General features: G+C 43.2%; 1 protein-coding gene across 1 annotated transcript; it reads left to right on the top strand.

Moving 5' to 3' along the window:
• The first annotated feature begins 212 nt into the window (after positions 1 to 212).
• On the top strand, positions 213 to 2,077 carry CLDN17 (claudin 17). Its single transcript, XM_066370382.1, has one exon. It carries the CDS (start codon positions 443 to 445, stop codon positions 1,115 to 1,117), a length of 675 nt encoding a protein of 224 aa, XP_066226479.1. The 5' UTR covers positions 213 to 442; the 3' UTR covers positions 1,118 to 2,077.
• The last annotated feature ends 16,517 nt before the right edge of the window (positions 2,078 to 18,594 follow it).

The following is an 18,594-nucleotide window of genomic DNA, read 5'->3' on the forward strand; positions in this document are numbered from 1 at the left end:
TTGTGTTAGTTGTGGCTTAACCCGTGTATTTATGCTTTTCTATCAGAGGAATTGTTAGACAGGAAGTTTTCAGTTGAGTAATTAACATTCCACAGCAGAAGCTTTGACACTAATTACAGCGTTGCTAGGACAATAATAATGAGAAATACTAAAGCCAAATCCAGTCTTTCTTGACACACCTCTGGTTACATTCTTATTGGCTAGGAAACAATTCCGTGTGACGAAGGGACAGTCCACTCAGAAACAGATGTGTGTGGGCAAAGGCAGCACCACAGATGGCAGGGACTGCTGCTTGGCCAAGTTTGGTTGCTGCTCATCCAGACTAAATGTGATGGGAAGCCACCGTGGACAACCCTGTCAGAGACTCCTATAGATTCCGAGGCCAACACCATCGGGATCTTAAGCAGTTTCCAGATTGGACCAAGTCTTCAACACTGAGGCAATGGCGTTTTATCCCCTACAAATTGCTGGACTGGTTCTTGGGTTTCTCGGCTTGGTCGGGACACTTGCCACCACTCTCCTGCCTCAGTGGCGAGTGTCAGCTTTTGTTGGCAGCAACATTATTGTCTTTGAAAGGCTCTGGGAAGGTCTGTGGATGAACTGCATCCGACAAGCCAAGGTCACGCTGCAGTGCAAGTTCTACAGCTCCCTGCTGGCTCTCCCGCCTGTCCTTGAGGCCGCCCGGGCCCTCATGTGTGTCGCTGTGGCTCTCTCCCTGGTTGCCCTGCTCGTTGGTATCTGTGGCATGAGGCAGGTCCAGTGCACTGGCTCGAACGAGAGGACCAAGGCATACCTTCTGGGGACGTCTGGGGTTCTCTTCATCTTAACAGGCATCTTCATCCTGATCCCAGTGTCCTGGACGGCCAACATCATCATCAGGGACTTCCACAACCCAGCCATCCACGTAGGTCAGAAGCGAGAGCTGGGGGCAGCTCTGTTCCTGGGCTGGGCGAGCGCTGCCCTTCTCTTCATTGGAGGGGGTCTGCTCTGCGGGTTCTGCTGTTGTAACCGGAAGGAGCAAAGACACAGATACCCAACCCCTGGGTACCGTGTGCCATACACAGGCAAGCAGAAAAACGTGACGATGCCAAGAAAGACCTCTACCAGTTACGTCTAATGCCTGCCATGCTCCAATGGGGAACTGAGGTCAGTGTTGCTTTACAGAATCCTGCCCAGAACTGTAAGTACATCAGGAGGAGAATTTGCTTTGTGACTGCATTTACACAGTCTACAAAGGGCACACAGACAACAGCATCACCTGTGGTCGGAATGGCACTGACTGGCTTTGGACACTGACATTGTGTAATAAACGTATTTACCATTTCTGGACTCAAGTAAGCTCTTCTCCAGTGTGTATGGTCTAACCTCAAGTAGATCCACAATCTTAGTAAAATGATAAGATTTCTCTCTTTTTTTTTTTTTTTTTTTTTTTTGTATTTTTCTGAAGCTGGAAACGGGGAGAGACAGTCAGACAGACTCTCGCATGCGCCCGACCGGGATCCACCTGGCACGCCCACCAGGGACGAATCTCTGCCCACCAGGGGGTGATGCTCTGCCCCTCTGGGGCGTCACTCTGCCGCGACCAGAGCCACTCTAGCGCCTGGGGCAGAGGCCAAGGAGCCATCCCCAGCGCCCGGGCCATCTTTGCTCCAATGGAGACTTGGCTGTGGGAGGGGAAGAGAGAGACAGAGAGGAAGGAGGGGGGGGTGGAGAAGCAGATGGGCGCTTCTCTTATGTGCCCTGGCCGGGAGTCGAACCCGGGTCCCCCACACGCCAGACTGACGCTCTACCGCTGAGCCAACCGGCCAGGGCTTCTCTTTTTTTTTGACAACTATATAGTCTATTGCAATTAACAATGCATAGCAATAAAACATAACCTATGTTATTTTTAACTCATATTACTTCTCATACTAACAACTAAAATGATGGCTTTTTTTTCTTTTTTAAACAATTAACCTGAAAAATAGTAGATATAAAATCAGGATTTTGATTGAATTTGTCAAAATATGGAAATGCCTATCCAATGAAAAGATGTGTTAATCTTTTCAGAAACTCAAATGTATTAGTAGTCAAACACTGTTAGGGGGGAAAAAGGGAACCCTGATTTATTTTAGGAAACTTAAGAAGTTGGGTTTTAAAGCATCTAATGTATCCAGTTAACCTTGCTCAGAGTCATGGATTCATGACCTGTTGTTTTCACCTACAAGCCAGCAGACATGTCTGTCTTGATAAGGAAGGCACATATCAGTGGGAGGCTGCAAACACCTGGTTCTCATCCAGAGGGAACACAATACCACTCAGGGAGCCGAGGTTTGGTGTAGAAGCGAGTGGTTTCTGTTCCTTGTCTTATTCGTTAGTCACCGTACAGGTCTACACACACCATGTCACACGAGGAATCGAGGTAATGATTCAGGCTATTAATCAGGCTGAAATAAATACCTTCTTTTTATTCTCTAATAAAGAAACAGGTATGACTAAAACATTTTGTTTTACTTGAATTATACGGGCTGTTTTTCTCAGTGTTCCGCCTCCCATGTACACAAGCCAGTATCAGGGTTAAATGTGTGTGTGTGTTAGGGGGGCGGGCGACGAGGGTTTGTGGGGTTGCTTCTGAATAACTCCCATATGCTGTGAGCCAATCAATGATTGAATATCCAATTTTAACTTCAAATATAGTGTTCGTTTTGTAATAAAAATGTATTTAATTTACAGTACATAATCGCAATGAGCAGATTAAATGTGTGTACCCAATATTTATGGCATGTCCATCTTTTATTACAATAAAATAACATAGCTACCAATTTTCAATAATGTTGATTGAACTGTGGGGATCAAATTAAGAATGAATTTCTGTCTCCTAAAGAGCATCTAGTAGTAATGATGAAACTTGAAATCAGAAACAAGGTAAGGCCGGATATCAGCAGTAAACATTCACTCCATCCCACAAATCTCTAGCAAGGCTTCAGTGAGTCAAGCCCTTAATCCTATAAAATCAAATTAAAACCATTAGTGGTGTATGAAAGTCTACAAAGAAATTAAATGTAAATTATCCTCAAGAACAACTGATTTATTTTCTTTCTAAGATTGTTTTCTTTTTCATACTTAATTCCTAAAGGTCTAAACATTGGGTGTGTGTTGAAGTCATTTATCTTATACGGCAAATAAGTAAGACATCAGACAAATGAGATGTTATGCTTAAGTTGTCATGAAATCATTTGTCTCGCCCTTTGCCGCACTGGACGAGGTAATTAGCCTTGCAGGACGGGCTTCCATGTCTAAGCAAGGCACGCTGCCCTGCTGGCCAGAGGGACAGAGAGTCAAAGACCAAACACCTGGCGGGGCCCCAGAACTGCTGGAGACAACATTAGTGACTGAGTGTGGGGCAAAGTTTCCAGAACTAAGAATTCCTGGGCATGCTCTTTCATTAATCAAGGTGTGCTTTGGAAAAAACGACATCTTCCCCTCTCTGCCACAGTGTGGTCCCTAATACACCAAAAAGAAATGTTAATGATTTTTTAATACATTTCAAGACGCGTTATGGTTATAGATCTCATACCACAAACCCCGCTGTGTAAGAAATGCATCTCTCTTTTCTAAAATGTAGCTTAAATCCAACTTCTTGGGTATTGCACACATAATACATGGTTTTGGGGGTCTTATGCAGAGGTAAGCAACGTGTGTGGTTGTGGGTTCAGGGGATCAGTCCATGATCATCAGTCTATATGGGTTATTGAGAAAATATCTACTGGAAAAGGTTTTTCTCACGTCAGCCCAGCCCTGCATTCTCAGCCAAGAAGCTGAGAGAGCCTAATCGCGGGAGGGCAGCCACAGGAGAAGCAGGAAGCAGCACCAGGAGCATCGAGGTGACAGGAGAGACCAGGACTGAGACTGTCTGCACCCTTGTCTTCCCAGCGACTGCGCACAGGTGGGAGCAGCGGACTGTGAAGAGGCTCATGAGAAAACTGGCTCGTGTGAAATGCGGTGTTGGAGGAGAGCTCCATGGACACCCTCGACCACCAGAGAGTGGGTCCCAGAGCAAACAAAGCCTCAAACATCACTCAGGCAAAGCTGACAGCTCTGACGCTGTCCTACTTTAGACACGTCATGAGAACTCAGGACTCTTTGGGAAAGACAAGACACTGGGAGAACAGAAAGCCGCGGGAAAACAGATGAAAGAATCAAACTTAGAAGTTTAAAGACAGTTTTGGGTTTTTATTTTATTTTATCTGAAAGCCCTAAGTTCTGAGAAGCTCGTGGGCAAAGAAGAAAATGGCTATCAGAACCACGATCTCCCCACCTGCAGGACTATAAAAGGATTTCTTTGGACAAAGATAAAATAAAAACAAGTAGAGTTCAGGGGGTCAGTCAGATAGTCATGTGTTCCAGGGAAGGACCCTGAGGAATGGGGCCCAGAGCAATGACAAGTCTCAGATGGGCACAAGACCTTAAGGGCAGAGATGACCTGTGCCCTGACCAGGGGAAACCAAGGAAGTTGACCGTTTCTCTCGAGCCCTCACAGTGCTGAGAGATAAGAACAACCCCTTCGTGTATATAGTTTAACAGGCCAAGAGCTGATCTTACCCGGTTTCCCACAGCCAGAACCCACAGGAGCAATTCCTGCTCACTCAATGGTGACACAGACTACTCCGAGTTAGTCTTTGGGACTAAGTGAGAACACAGCACAAACAGCCCATGATGGACCAGGGAGCCTGTCCAAGGCCTGCTCATCCTCAGATCCTCTCCTTGCCCTCCCTCAACCCTAATCAGGATCCTAAGGCGGTGAATTCCTGTGGGCTGTGCAGGGGCATGCCAAGGGTGGGCAGTGGGAGCAACCGCACCAGGTCTACGCAGTAAGAGGCAACTCTATCTGTAGAGAATTATAAAATGATAACAAAACAAGCTCAATATTGGGTCTGTTTATTATCTTCACATGCTGGTCTTTCAAAGCAATGTCAGTGATAAAGTATATTCCTGCTGAAAAAAAAAATGTATCCAAGTCCTGAGCCATCACTATAGTTATTGTTTAGCTAGATAAATAATAACAATAGATTGATGACAGATAGACATGTAGATGGTATGTAGTGATATAATATAGATGGTAGACATACAAATAGATGACAGTTAGATGATGGATAGATAGATGATGACTAGATAGATATAATAGATGATAGAGATAGATGATAGAGATAGATGATAGATAGATAGATAGATAGATAGATAGATAGATAGATAGATAGATAGATAGATAGTTATCTGTGTTAAGTGGACCCTAACACATGGCCACATACATGTATTTGTTTCAAGAGTAAATGAGGGAGATTTTCCCTGGACTCAGATTCAGTAAGGCATGATTTTCTAATCATCACTCCCCAGTTACTGTGTCATTATTCTAATTTATTAACACAACAAAAACTCCTGGTTCCCATACACAGCAGCACTGAGGAAACTCCAGCCCTGTCTTTGCCATGACAGTGTCTCTGTCCTCAAAGCTGGAAGCCCTGCATGCCAGCCACCTGGATGAGTCTAGCCTGCTCTGGACTTGCTGGGATGGTTCCCAAGTGGTGCTATGAAGAAGACAGTGTCTGTCAGAGGGTCAGTAATCAAAACGTGCTCATTTGAGGCTTATAACTGAAGACAAGTTCTCTTACAGAAGAGTGGGGTAGTGAAGGGAAGAGTCTGTGTGCAGAGTCAGATGTGCTGGGCAGACAGGGAAGGCTATCTTCCTGGGGCTCTGATTGGAGGCCCCGGTGACAGATTCCAAGGCAAGACGGTGCTCTGTGGGAGAGCGGCCTCCAGATGTGACTCTGTCTTCTCCCCATAGGTCCAGCCTCTGCCAAATGAAACTCATCTCCTGAGTCCAACAACCCTGCTTTTCTTTCTGGTCCTCCCCATCTTCAGGGGAGTCACAGCTTCATGTCCTGGATGGAGGGCCACATCCGAGAGGCATCACAGTCCTCCATGTGGTTTCCTTACTCTCCCCACAAACTGGGTAGTAAAGTCTATTTAATTTCACTGACTGTGAATATTTAGGATGATTTTGTTTCCCTGGTTGAATCTGACGGATACAACAACTAGAAATCCTCCTAAAACAGGAGTGTCTCAGTAGAGTCCAAGGTGAATGCCTAAAGGCCTTCAATATCAGATCAATGACTCGGCTTCCGAGAGCCCAAGAACTTGGGTACAGCCCTGGGGAAACCAGACACCCTCCCTGACTGCGACTGTGTATTCCATAGGGGCGTGGAACAAAAATTAAGTTCCATTTTTAAAAATATTTAACATTTGCACAGGGAAATACCTGGCCTGTAGGAGATGGCAAGTGTTTGACACAGAAAGAATAATAAGGATGAACCAATGAAGGGAAATAGTAATAAACCAAAATGTATAAAGTGACTTATCTAGGAATCATTGGAAGTTCAATTCCTAGATGGGTCGAGAGGAGTTTTGTGTTTTGGGTGCTTGTAGCAGAGTAATTTCCAGGACAGCATTTGTGCAGTGACTTCCCAGGGAAAAATTGCTGCAAAGCAGGACAAGAGGGAAAGACCTTTAAGACGGGAGACAGGTGCAGAGCTTCAGTTTGAGCTGCCACTTAGTAAAGCTCAGCATTTGCTGGCAGAATGACTAATGAAATAATAAGTAGCAGATCATACAACGGGTCTGACCACCGCCAAACACCCCAAACCGTCACTGCAGTGAAGAAGTCCCTGACCTTTTCCTTGTGGTCAGGCTCCCTGTGGGACAATGGATGTTTCATCAGTTGGGCAAATGCCCATCCCAACCCCCAACTCTGAATAACAAAGTTGGTTCTGAACAAGGTGATGCAGAAAAGAATCTGTGGAGCAGGTTTTGAGAACGCAGCCGGGTAGGATTTACCAAGGAGGGCTGCCCATACGGAGGACAGCTGATGACACAGGGCACAGCTAGGACACAGTGTGGAGACCCGGGGGGAAGTGGTCAGCTATAGTGTAAAGGGATGCAAGAACATCACCAGGGACAGAATTGGACAAGAGGGCACGTTCAGATTTACCCCAAGGAAAGTCCTTAGAGCTCTGGCATTTAATGGGAGACGAATATTCTCAGAAGCCCTGGAAACACCCCTCGCTATTTACAAAGACCCTCCCGTGCTCTCTCAGCGCTGACGTTCAGCTGAAAGAGTCTCAGAAGGAATGGAGGCCAGGACAGGTGAGCCTCTGGCTAACCCCTCTGCACCTCCACCTGCTCTGGCTCACACCACGTGCTACGGGGAAATTCTGCAGGCTCAATTCTGCCTGCCCTGGACACATGTGCCCTCCTACCTACCCCTCCCGTGGCCTCCCCTCTTCTTCCCGCCTCCCCTCCTCCCTCCCCTTGATCTCAGGCCTGCCTGAGCACTGAGACTGCCAACTTACTGTTTCAGTAAGTTCATTATTTTCCTTTTTTAAAACCTCTCCTGGTTTCATGATTTTTCTTGAATTATTGTTGAAAACTCGCTTGTTTGGGGTTTCTAAACACACTGCATTTCCCTTCCTTCCCTGGGTTCTGCACACCTCTACCTCCTTGAGAACTCAAGTAGTCCTGTTGTTTCAACAGCCCGTAAATGGCAAATGGTTCAGCAGGAAGAAAATGCTGAGCCAGGAGTTCTGAGTTCAAGACCTGCCTCTTCCATACAAATTGAGCCTCAGTTTCCCACCTACATAACATGGAGAGTAAATAGCGTTTTTTTAGCATGTACTATGTGCTTACACTTAGACTGAAGACATATTTATTTAAATTTAATTCCTCTTATTTTTCTTTTACAGGTTTAAAATAAACCTGGCATATGCAGAGGTTACATAACCTTTCCAAGGACACAGCAAGGTCACTGTCCTTCACCCCAGCCCCAAACCAATGTGTCTTGAAAGACTGATTTCTTCTGTGTGTTTCCCCCACTCCTAGCCTCCTAGCCCCACCCCCCACGCAGGGAAGATAATAACCACCCTCCACCTGGAAGGGCCACTTCGCAAGAAAATGAGGCAATGCCCGTGAAAGCGTTTTAATCATAAAGCATTATGTAAATGTAATACATAATTACTGTTATTATCTCCCAGCAGTCCAAGTCCTCAGCTCCTTTATAGTTCACCCGCTTTCTCTGCCCATGAAGCAATTCACTTTTTATGTCCTGTTGGCCTTAAAGTTGGGCAAAAAAAATAATAATAATCATACTTATTATGCTTCCCTGAGTTTCACACTTCACCACTTTTCCTTTACCTTCTTGAGCGTCACAGCTCACCGTGCCCCCTAAGACACCAATGGCCATGAAGATATGTTTTAATTCCTACTTTCCTGGAGTGAGAGTTAATAGCACTCTCCTTTCTCTTCTCTTAAAAACCCCAGTTTGGATGATCTTTGATGCTTTCTGCTGTGGTCACTATTTTCTCCGTTCTTGCTCACTGTGCTCCAGAACATTACTGAACACCTGACCCTTCTCCGTTTATCCTCATTAACGTTCACCCCGATTGCCCGGTGCCCAGTTTACCTAGACAGACCTTCTGCCCTCTGCACACCTGGTGAATCCCTCCCTCCCGTAGCTCCTGCCCACAGAGGACGGACCTCACCTCCAACCACAGGCATTTAGAATTCCTGATGCTGAACTTTATTTTCTATTTTCAGTTATCCCCTTTTTTCTTTATCTCTCTCAGCTTTCTCTCTACCACAGTGAATTCTTACTCAACATACATATGCCCGGGTTCAACCTGTCCCATATTTCATTAATCAAGGATGGACAGAGATGTGACTTGGGATGGGGGAGGGCACACAATACAGTGTACACATGATGTATTCTGGAATTGTACATCTGAAACCTGCATGATTATGTTCATCAGTTTCACAAAAAGACAAATTCAATGAAAAAAAATGACACGTTTGCTCCAAATCCAGACCAGACCAGTTACTTCTCTGAGCCTGGTCTCCACGTCCTCTCCTCCATCGCTGCTTCACTAGCTTGAGCATGGACATCGATACTTGGCAGTTGTTTCCATGAGGAGATGGAATCTACTCCCCCAGCCCTGGAGCAGGTCCGGCCTCGGGACTTGCTCTCGCTAACAGGGTGCAATGTGGAAGTGACCTTGTAAAGTTCCGAGTCTGGACATCACATGACTTGCAGTTTTCAGTCTGGCTCCCGTGGGATGCTCCTACGAAGCCATCCCAGCAGAGAATGAGAAGTCTGTAGCGAGAGGACCCCAGCCTTCTGAGCCATCACACTAACTCCAGCAGCCCCAGTGGCAGTCCTGACATCTGAGTGAGCCCCACTGGACCATGGGGAGCAGAGAAGGCCCATTCCAGCGGAGGGCACCTTGAATTTTTGCATCGTAGAATTGTAGTCAAGAGACATTTGAAACAATCAAACAACACTTACTTTACTTCATCTCACTCACTTCTTTAATAATAATATAGATGTATTAATATGATTTGTTTTGTTTTCTACATTTCCTATTCATATTAAGGGAAAGCTTTGACATTTTTAAGGGTATGCAAGTGCCTTTTATAAATGACTTCACTTTAGTTTTCACACCAACCCTGCGAGGAAGGTGTCGGCACCTATCACTAAGGATGATAAGGAGCTTAAACTGTCCCCATCCCTAATTAATGTAGATCAGAATTGAAGTCACTCATTTTATCGTTTCAACAACGCATGCCATAAACGTGTCTACCTTAGGTACAATGAGAACTGTAAGGTCCCCTAAAGCAGAGAGTAGAAAGTCACTCTAAAAAATGAGCAAATAAACAAAATAAGTCACAGAAACAGAAAAATATGATGCAATCTGTGACAACTGCATCAGAGAAGCAAAGTGCTTAGAAAGTCCCGAGGGGGGGACGTGAGAGACGACTGTGGGGAAGCAGAGAGCGCCCATGGCGGGGACAAGTGGAGACAGGACTACGGAAGAACTGGTGGGGGCAGTAGAGAGGAAGGTGAAAAAGATGGCCCAGTAGAAATATTCTAGATGTGTCCAGGGAAATGGAGTCGAAACACAGGCAAATGCAGCAGGGAGTTGTCTGAGGTACATTGAAAAAAGTTGAGTGTCCAAAAGACAGGTGACCTTGGAACCTAGGGCATAGAGTTCTTCTGTTCTGTAATCTCTCAAAGGAATTCACATATTTGTCTTTATCCTTCTCTGTCTTATTTTGACTAACATAATGCCTGTTTACCTCATTAATTAGTAGGCTCATCCAAATCATCAATGCAGAACAAGCACGTACTGTTCCGGAACTTGGTTAGATGTTGTGAGACATCTATAAAGAAAATGACCAAGACAGTTATGTCCCTTAACAGATCCCAGAGTATAAAAATATCAATGATAAAGGTTGTGACTTTCATTTTAGAACAATTTTCTGGATGTAATGTTCTCAAAGAATCTTGCTGGGCAGCTCAGTGGGAGGCAAGAAGGAACACTCACTAGGAGACTCCATTGACTGATGTAATAATTACACACGACACTTGTCTCATATGGTCCACTACAATGAGTTTTCTCACATCTCAACATTCTTGTATCCCAGATATTTTAGTGACGGTTGTCAACAAAGGATGTGTGACGGTTAACTTGACATGTCAACTTGTGTCACAGGGTTCCCAGATATTTGGCTCACCTTGTTTCTGAGTGTGTCTGCAGAGGGTTTCTGGATGAGATTAGCATTTTAATTGGTGGATGTAGAAAAAAAGTAGATTGATCTCCCCAGTGTGGGTGGATATTATCCAATCCACTGAGGGCCCAGTGCAAAAAAAATGTGGAAAAAGGAAGAACGTCTGTCTCTATCTTTCTCTCTCTCTCTCTCCCTCTCTTATTTTCTTCTTGACTGATTGAGCTGAGACGTAGGTCTTACACTACCAGCATCCTGGCTCTCAGGCCTTTGGACATAGACAGAATTATACCACTGGTTTCCCCGGGTCTCTGGCTTGCAGATGGCAGATTGGGGGGACTTATCATCTTCCATAATCACCTGAGTCAATTCCTTATAATACATTTCTCTAGGGTTCTATTGGCCTCACATCTACATGAGAGATACATGATCTAGAGGAGAGATAGATAGATATAAGAAATATACATTGATATAACATAGGCTTAGGACAGGGGACTGTGAGACATTTAGATTGCACTAGATCTAGAAATTACTAGACAGATCTTCATCTCTAGTTGCTGATTCATAGGATCTGTGGGTTCTCAGAGGAATGCCAAGCACCTGTGGGCTAGTGAGCAGGTGCTTTTGGAAAAGATGAAATAAATCTACCGGCAAGTTTCTGAAATCTTCCAACTGCCATTGTTTCCCTGATATGACTGTATCAGAAACACCTGAGATACTTGCTAAAAGTACATCTTCCTGCACTCCATCCCAGCTATACTCAGATTGTATGCAAAGGAGTCCAGCCTCTTGTATCTTACACACCCCCCAGAGTAATCCCTTACATATGTCTTAGAGTTTAGGAAGGATTTGCCAAAGTTCATCTAGGCAAGGCAAGCCTATGTTTTCCCTCACTTAGCAATCATCTGGACACAAATAGAGTAGGTCTTGCAGGTGCCGTCAAAGAAACTAATCCAATGAAAGATTTACTCTGAATTTCAGGGAGTTCCTCTGAACCAGACTTGCCGCTGCTTCCTCTTGCTGTTGGTGAAATCGTTACTACATTCAAGTGCCATCTCAAGTGTAAAACTAGACTTCCAAAAGTCTTTAAAAATCACTACTATAACTATTTAGAGTGACTTTGAGTGGATGTCATTCAGCATCTGCTACTTCCGCTGGAGTCATAACAGTCATTACAGTTTAAATAGCAGTTTAGTTTAGAAGAGGGCCTTGAGCATTGGGGCAGGGAGGGCAACCATTACCCCTGGATTACACCTGAACGGGATCAGATTTGAGTTCAGGCTGGTTGGGTGGAGCCTTGCCTACCACAGAGTCATGACTGTGGCAGCCAGAGTGAGTCTACGTTTTTATAGAGTCAGAATGACTGGAATTCACTGTATAAAAAAATCGGCTTCCTTTATCAGATTAATCCCTTAAGCTCAACATTGACTGCCATCCTGTGTACATCCAAACACACACAGCATCATGCATCACAGCGAGATATAATCATTTACCTGAAGGAACCTCGAAGATAAGTAACAAATATTAGCTGAAATTAATTTGTCTGGTGAGAATTAACTATATGTGGAAAGAAATTCCTAGCTTAGTTTTGAGGGAAGGAAAGCTTATCCACCCCACAAAATGTTTGCAAATTTGTTGATCTTATTTTTGGGGGTTTTTGTGTGTGTGAGAGAGAGAAAGAGAGATAGAGAGAGGGACAGACAGACAGGAAGGGAGAGAGATGAGAAGCATCAACTCTTCGTTGTGGCACCTTAGTTGTTCATTGATTGCTTTATCATATGTGCCTTGACCAGAGGGCTACAGCAGAGCGAGTGACCCCTTGTTCAAGTCAGCAACCTTGGGCTCAAGCCAGTGACCTTGAGCTTTAAGTCTTTGGGTTCACGCTCGTGAGCTGTACTCAAACCAGATGAGCCCATACTCAAGCTGACGACCTCGGGGTTTTGAACCTGGGTCCTCTGCATCCCAGTCCAACGCTCTATCCACTGTGCTACTGCTTGGTCAGGCTGTTGATCTTCTTTTTATTAGATGCTTAGAACTGGATCTTCCATCTCACCTGGTGGCTGAGTCGCTTCTCTCTGTTTCTTGCTAACTCATATAAATGACAACTCAGTTTCCTTCATCCTTACCTCCACTCAAATCTCTCACATGGAAGTCTATACGGAGCAGATTTTTCAAAAGGCTTGCTAGGGATGGCTTCAGTAACAAAAATGCAAACAAAAAACAACTTTTAAAATGAACTGGCATTCGTCATCCTTTATTATAGAAGCTCTTTAGTCATTTGAACAGTAGAAAGTTTTCACCATTTTTCTTTCCTGCCTCCAATTTTCTCTATTCATCTCTATATCTCTATGCCTCTTCTCAGGTGATCTGTAGGGTATAATACAGATAATTATTATTATTATTAATTTCCAGCATTTCTTCTCTATTCTTCTGAGTTTTCCTGCACAGAGAAACTTAGAATCTGTGTCCCAGTTTTCGTCTTTACTTAGCATTTCCAAGGATTTCTTCTGTCCTCTGTCTCCAGTATCTGTGAGAAACACTTTTCAGGTTTAAATAACAACATTTTACCATGATATAGGTAAAAAAAAGATGATATATAGAAAGGTGAAAGAAGCATAAATAGGTGGATGGATGGATAGGTGGATGGATGGATGGATGGATGGACGGACGGATGGGCAGATAGTGATTGGGTGGCGATGGATGGATCGATGGATGATATGGTTTAGTACATCTGAATGAATTTGTCTGGCTTGGTTCTAATGTACACCCTTAACCTAGTAACTATGCCCAGGGAAACAGAAAAATATTTATGATGACTGGCCTTCTTATGGTTGAAGTACAAGGGACAGGATATCAGAGGTTACAATGGCATCAAAAGCAATCCCTATTTCAAACCACAATAATCTTCATCCTTTTCTCTGCTTTGTAAGAAAATTTTCTGGTTATGATATAATTTCATGTAGTTAACAAAAGTTATGGACAGCTACATTGGAATAATATATAATCGGAGAGAAAAAGCACATTTGTTTTCTCTCCATAAATTATTGGAGTTTTCTGCTTTATAATACATTTGAAGTTTCACTGGCTTTAGGGGGATAACATTCTTTCTATTGTAAGATGCCCAGGGTCAGTCTCTTTTAATTACCTGAGCAGTTTTTAGCAAGCATGACAGAATGACTGACTGAAAGGTTTGGTCATTAGGAAGCCCTGCCCCAAATCTTAGCAAGCATCTTCATTGGCAGGGAATGCCCATCACCTCTTCTGCCTCCAAAATCCATGAAAAGGCTCCAAGCAGGTGCCCCCTGGGATGTGACAGGCACCTCTTAAATGGGGTCCACCCTCTATGAAGGACTCAACTCCGGCGGATGAAGTGTTACGTTAGTCTGTATTGCCACAGTGTATTCTGGTTATTTTATAAAACTTTACCGTAATTTTACTATCTTTCACATAGTATTTTAAACTGGAGGTTTTTCTCAGTAAGACATATAGTAATTGAGCCACTGAAGAGACAGTGCCAGTTTATCTTTATTTACACCCTAAATGTGATGGGAACTAGACCAAGATGAATATGGAGCCATAACAGTAAACACATAGATATTTCCTTTTGTACTCTAATTGTATAAAATAAAGCACAGATACAAAGTTTCTTTCATCCTAGGCTGTCTTCTAAAATCACAACACTAAGAATGTATAATCTAAAATCGACTGTTTTGGTAAAAGATATAAATTCAATCATGAACTATGACAATATGAACTCTGAGTCAAAACATGACATATTTGAGTATATGCCTCCAACCAGAAAGCTGTGCCAGTGGAATTTGCCTGAACTGAGGATAACAGCGAAACCGTGACATTATAATTGTGTGTCTGGCTGCAGTTCAAAGTTCCTGGTGTGCGTGATGCTAGCCCTTCCCCGGGGCTGGGTTTCCTGGCTCACTGGGAGACGACGGCATATGACTGCGGGTTAACTGGCATTCTGCGCAAGGCACCAGCCAGAGACCCGAGCTTCCCCACATGGCTGTTTTTAAACATTCTGGGAGGATTTATTCACTGTAGCAATTTTTACTATTGAGAAAATTCATGGGTGACAGCAACTGCCACTTGTTAAAGCTTTCTATTTATGCGCAAAATCGTGCCTTTTAAAGAGAATAGCATATTAATTTTAATTTATTAAGATTGAGTCAGAGACTTTTGAAATATCTAGTTATGTGGCATATATATATATTTACAAATGTGTATGTTCTTAAGTCTAAAGCAGGTGTCCCCAAACTATGGTCTGCAGGCCACATGCGGCCCCCTGAGGCCATTTATCTGACCTCCGCTGCACTTCCGGAAAAGGTACCTCTTTCACTGGTGATCAGTGAGAGGAGCACTGTATGTGGCAGCCCTCCAACGGTCTGAGGGACAGTGAACTGCCCCCTGTGTAAAAAGTTTGGGGACCCCTGGAAAGACTTAACTCCTGTGTAGAATATGGATGTAAACTATAATAAAAGGCTTCTTCTTGAGTGAGCTGCTTTTCATAGATTTTTATAATCTTCCTAAGGTTTTACCTAAGTATTTTAGCTTATTAGGGAAATCAGAATGATTTTAGAATATTATTTAATATTTTTATTTGAATCTGAATGGTTGAAAATTGTGCTCAACCTTGTTAATATGTAAGCAGAGTAATTTTTTATTTATTCCTTAACAAACTTTTTATATTTTCAATCAATGTAAGGTATGAAATACAAACTCAATTTATGTTCACTTTTTGAAAAAGTTAAAAACACATTTATAGCAACTGTATTGTTGCTATAACTATCTTGTACATTGATTACGTGATGAAGGCTCAACTGAAATATAATTTAATTTTAAAAAGATATTAGCAAGTAGTTGGTGCTAGCCTCAAGGTAGGTAGAAAGATATTTTAAAATTCTGCAAGCTACCCTCTAAAAATAGAGAGATTTCATTTATGAAATTTAACATTATATAATGATACCTCTGATGATTCTATCCTGGCTTTTGAATTCTATCATTCTATTGATTTTCTATTTATTTGCCCATGTATAGTAAGGACTCATGCCTGTCCCACAAAGACCAATGAGAGAGAGACCTTAGGCCCTGGGCCTGTCAGGTTGAGGACACAAAGGTTATGGGGATGAAGAGGTCAAAGTCTTATGAGGTCAAATGCTGATGGTCAATCTCAATTCCATCAAAGTCACCAGATCGGGGTCAGAACCAGGTGAAGGGATGTGTGTGTGAAAAACACAATGCTACAGCTGTTACTTGTTGACCTCATTCAGTTTCCAGCTTCTGCGCTTGCCCTTGACTCCCAGGTTTTCAGACTGGTTTTGTGCCCTTTCCCCCATCCCTCAGTCCCTCATCAGCACTATATGCTTTATGCCCTACCTGGAGTCTTTCCTATGCCCACACTCACTCTTTGCTTTTCTCAAATAAAGTCACTTCTCTTGTTTATGTCTAATCTCCCTACACCCATCGCTGATCCTCTCCTCCCCTTTGCCTTATAAATATTTCATTACTGCCTCTCTTTCTCTATGAGAGACATGTATACCCAACTCTATTTCATCATTAGAAAAATTCCATGTTTCCTTTCTTACTCCATTGTTCTTCTCTCCATAGTCAAAATTATTGTAACTTCATCCTTTCTCTTTTTCCTTAGCTTCCCATTCATGCTCCTACTTACTTTGCTGCAAATGTACTTTCACTCCCCGCCCACAACGCCAGTGAAAATACTGCTGGTGAGGTGACAGAGTTCAAAAACACACCCTTCCATCTTTATTTAGTGCCACTGCCAGGCTACATTGGACACTGACAGATAATAACGCTCCTTAAATGCCTCTTGGTTCTTTTTAGTTGTGATTCTCCCCCTTCCTTCCTGGTCTTCTTCCGCTGGAGTCTTTCCCTCCAACACCATTGGAATATTACGTTCAGGAAGGTTACTTCTTTGATCCTCATCTCTTTGCATTCTATATTTCTGCTGTAGGCATTCCACCCACACCAATGAATGAATAATTCCCATGTATCCAGACCATTCTCCTGAGCTTCAGATCCATGGTGCAGTCTGCCTACAAGGCATATCCACTGACATGTTACTTAATCCATTGTTACCCTCCACCTTACTCTGCTTACCGTATCTCCTGTCTTGTCCAATTGCACCACCATCCACTGAGTCACACAGGACAGACACCCAAGGACTTCCTGACTCCTCTCTTTTTTATAACCTCTAATACAATCAGTCAATGACCCCTTCATGCCTTCAGCCTCAATATGTTTGAAAGATTCTTCTACCCTTACCTTAAGTGCCATTCTCTTAGGTGGCTCACTGAAATCCATGAGGTGCACTGTGCTGTTACCTCTCCAATTAGTTTCATTGATTTTAACCTTCTCACTTCTAAGTCCCTTTTCCCTGACTGTCAGATTCATCTTTTTTTTCAAAACCAGGAAGCTAATCAAGTTATCTTCCAGCTTAAACTCTTCCAAATTTCCTCTTGGACAGAGCAGGATAAATTGCAAACTGTTATTGAATGACAGTAAGCTCTTTGCTATCTGCCCTCTGCTTACCTTTCTACCTTAATTTCTGCAAGACTTGCCCATATAAATGTTTACTCCAACTAATAACAACATGTTCTTACCTAATGTGTATAATCTAACTAGGTACTTGGCCTATCAGGATGATGAAAGGTCCAGAGACTTACTACCTCCTTATCTTGGTGACATTTATTTATCCTTAGTTAGGTCACAATCCAACCTGTGAACTAAATTATGAGGCTCATCACCACCATCTTTTTTTTTTTCCATCCTTAATTTCAGCTGACAGGCTTGCTCCACTGAAAAAAATGTAAGATAACAGAAGAGAAGCTCCACCAACTTCCCAGACACTGTTAGCTTCTATCTGCTTCTTTCCATATATTCTGCTTTCCTTCGTATTGTTATAAACTGTGTACTTTTCTAAGAGTCTTTGTATTTGGTTTCTGCATCTAATCTTCTATCTCTTTCTCTCTTTCTCATTTTTATTAATTTTAGAAAGAGAGAAAGGGAGAGAGAGAAATAATCACTGGCTGTTCCACTTATTTATGCATTCATTGGTTATACGTGCCCTGACTGGGGATCAAACCCACAACCTTGGCATATTGGGACAACGCTCTAACCAATGAACCGGCAGCTAACCAGCCAGTGCCATCTTATCCTCTCTTCTCTACTTAATTCAATGACTCAAGGAATGTTCTTCTGTCTCCCTTATACTATCATGTTTACCTTCTCTGTTAAATCATTGCCATCAGTGTACAAACATTCATAGGCTATTGAGTGTACAAACATGTAAGAAAAGTCTCTTCTAACCAGATAGCACATTCTAGCTTCCTTTTTTTTTTTTCTGCAAAGAAACTGAAAAAAATGTTTTGTCTGCCTGCTATCTTCAATTTGACCCCTGTCATTCCCTCCTGGATGCACTCCCAGCAGCCTTTCCTCTCCACCACTTCCAAACTCAGCTTCCATGAAGATTACTGATGCTGCTTCCTCCAGCGATGAGTTCTCAGTCTTCGTCTCAGTGGACCTATCAGTCGGTATGACTCAGTCGCTCACTCCCATTTACTTTAGACATTTCTCTATTTGACCTCCCAAACTCTACTCCCTCTTGGCTTTCCTCCTGCCATCTGGATTGCACCTCCCTGGGTACATCCTCCACCAACAACATTTCAAGGGGAGGTAGAGGTAGAGGGTTTTCTCATCTGCCAGTCCTCTATGTACTGAAATTGTTGGACTTCCTCTCAATTCTCTTCATACAAAATTCCAAAGTATTCTCCACCATTCCCATGGTTTTCAATATCATCTGTGCTCTGAAGACCTAAACATATATATCCAGCCAGACCTCTGCCCCGAACCTCATGCACATACACAGGTTTTCTTCTGCACGTCTAATAGACACCACCTACTTAGCATTCCCAACATCTACCTCTTGGGTCTCCTAGCTCACGTTTTCTATAAGCTTCTTCCTTTACCTTCCCA

This window comes from Saccopteryx leptura, chromosome 2 (assembly GCF_036850995.1).
Source record: "Saccopteryx leptura isolate mSacLep1 chromosome 2, mSacLep1_pri_phased_curated, whole genome shotgun sequence".
NCBI classification, from domain to species: Eukaryota; Metazoa; Chordata; class Mammalia; order Chiroptera; family Emballonuridae; genus Saccopteryx; species Saccopteryx leptura.

Excerpts from the sequence above, each read along its gene's own strand:
- CLDN17 (XM_066370382.1), top strand. The coding sequence starts at position 443 with ATGGCGTTTTATCCCCTACAAATTGCTGGACTGGTTCTTGGGTTTCTC.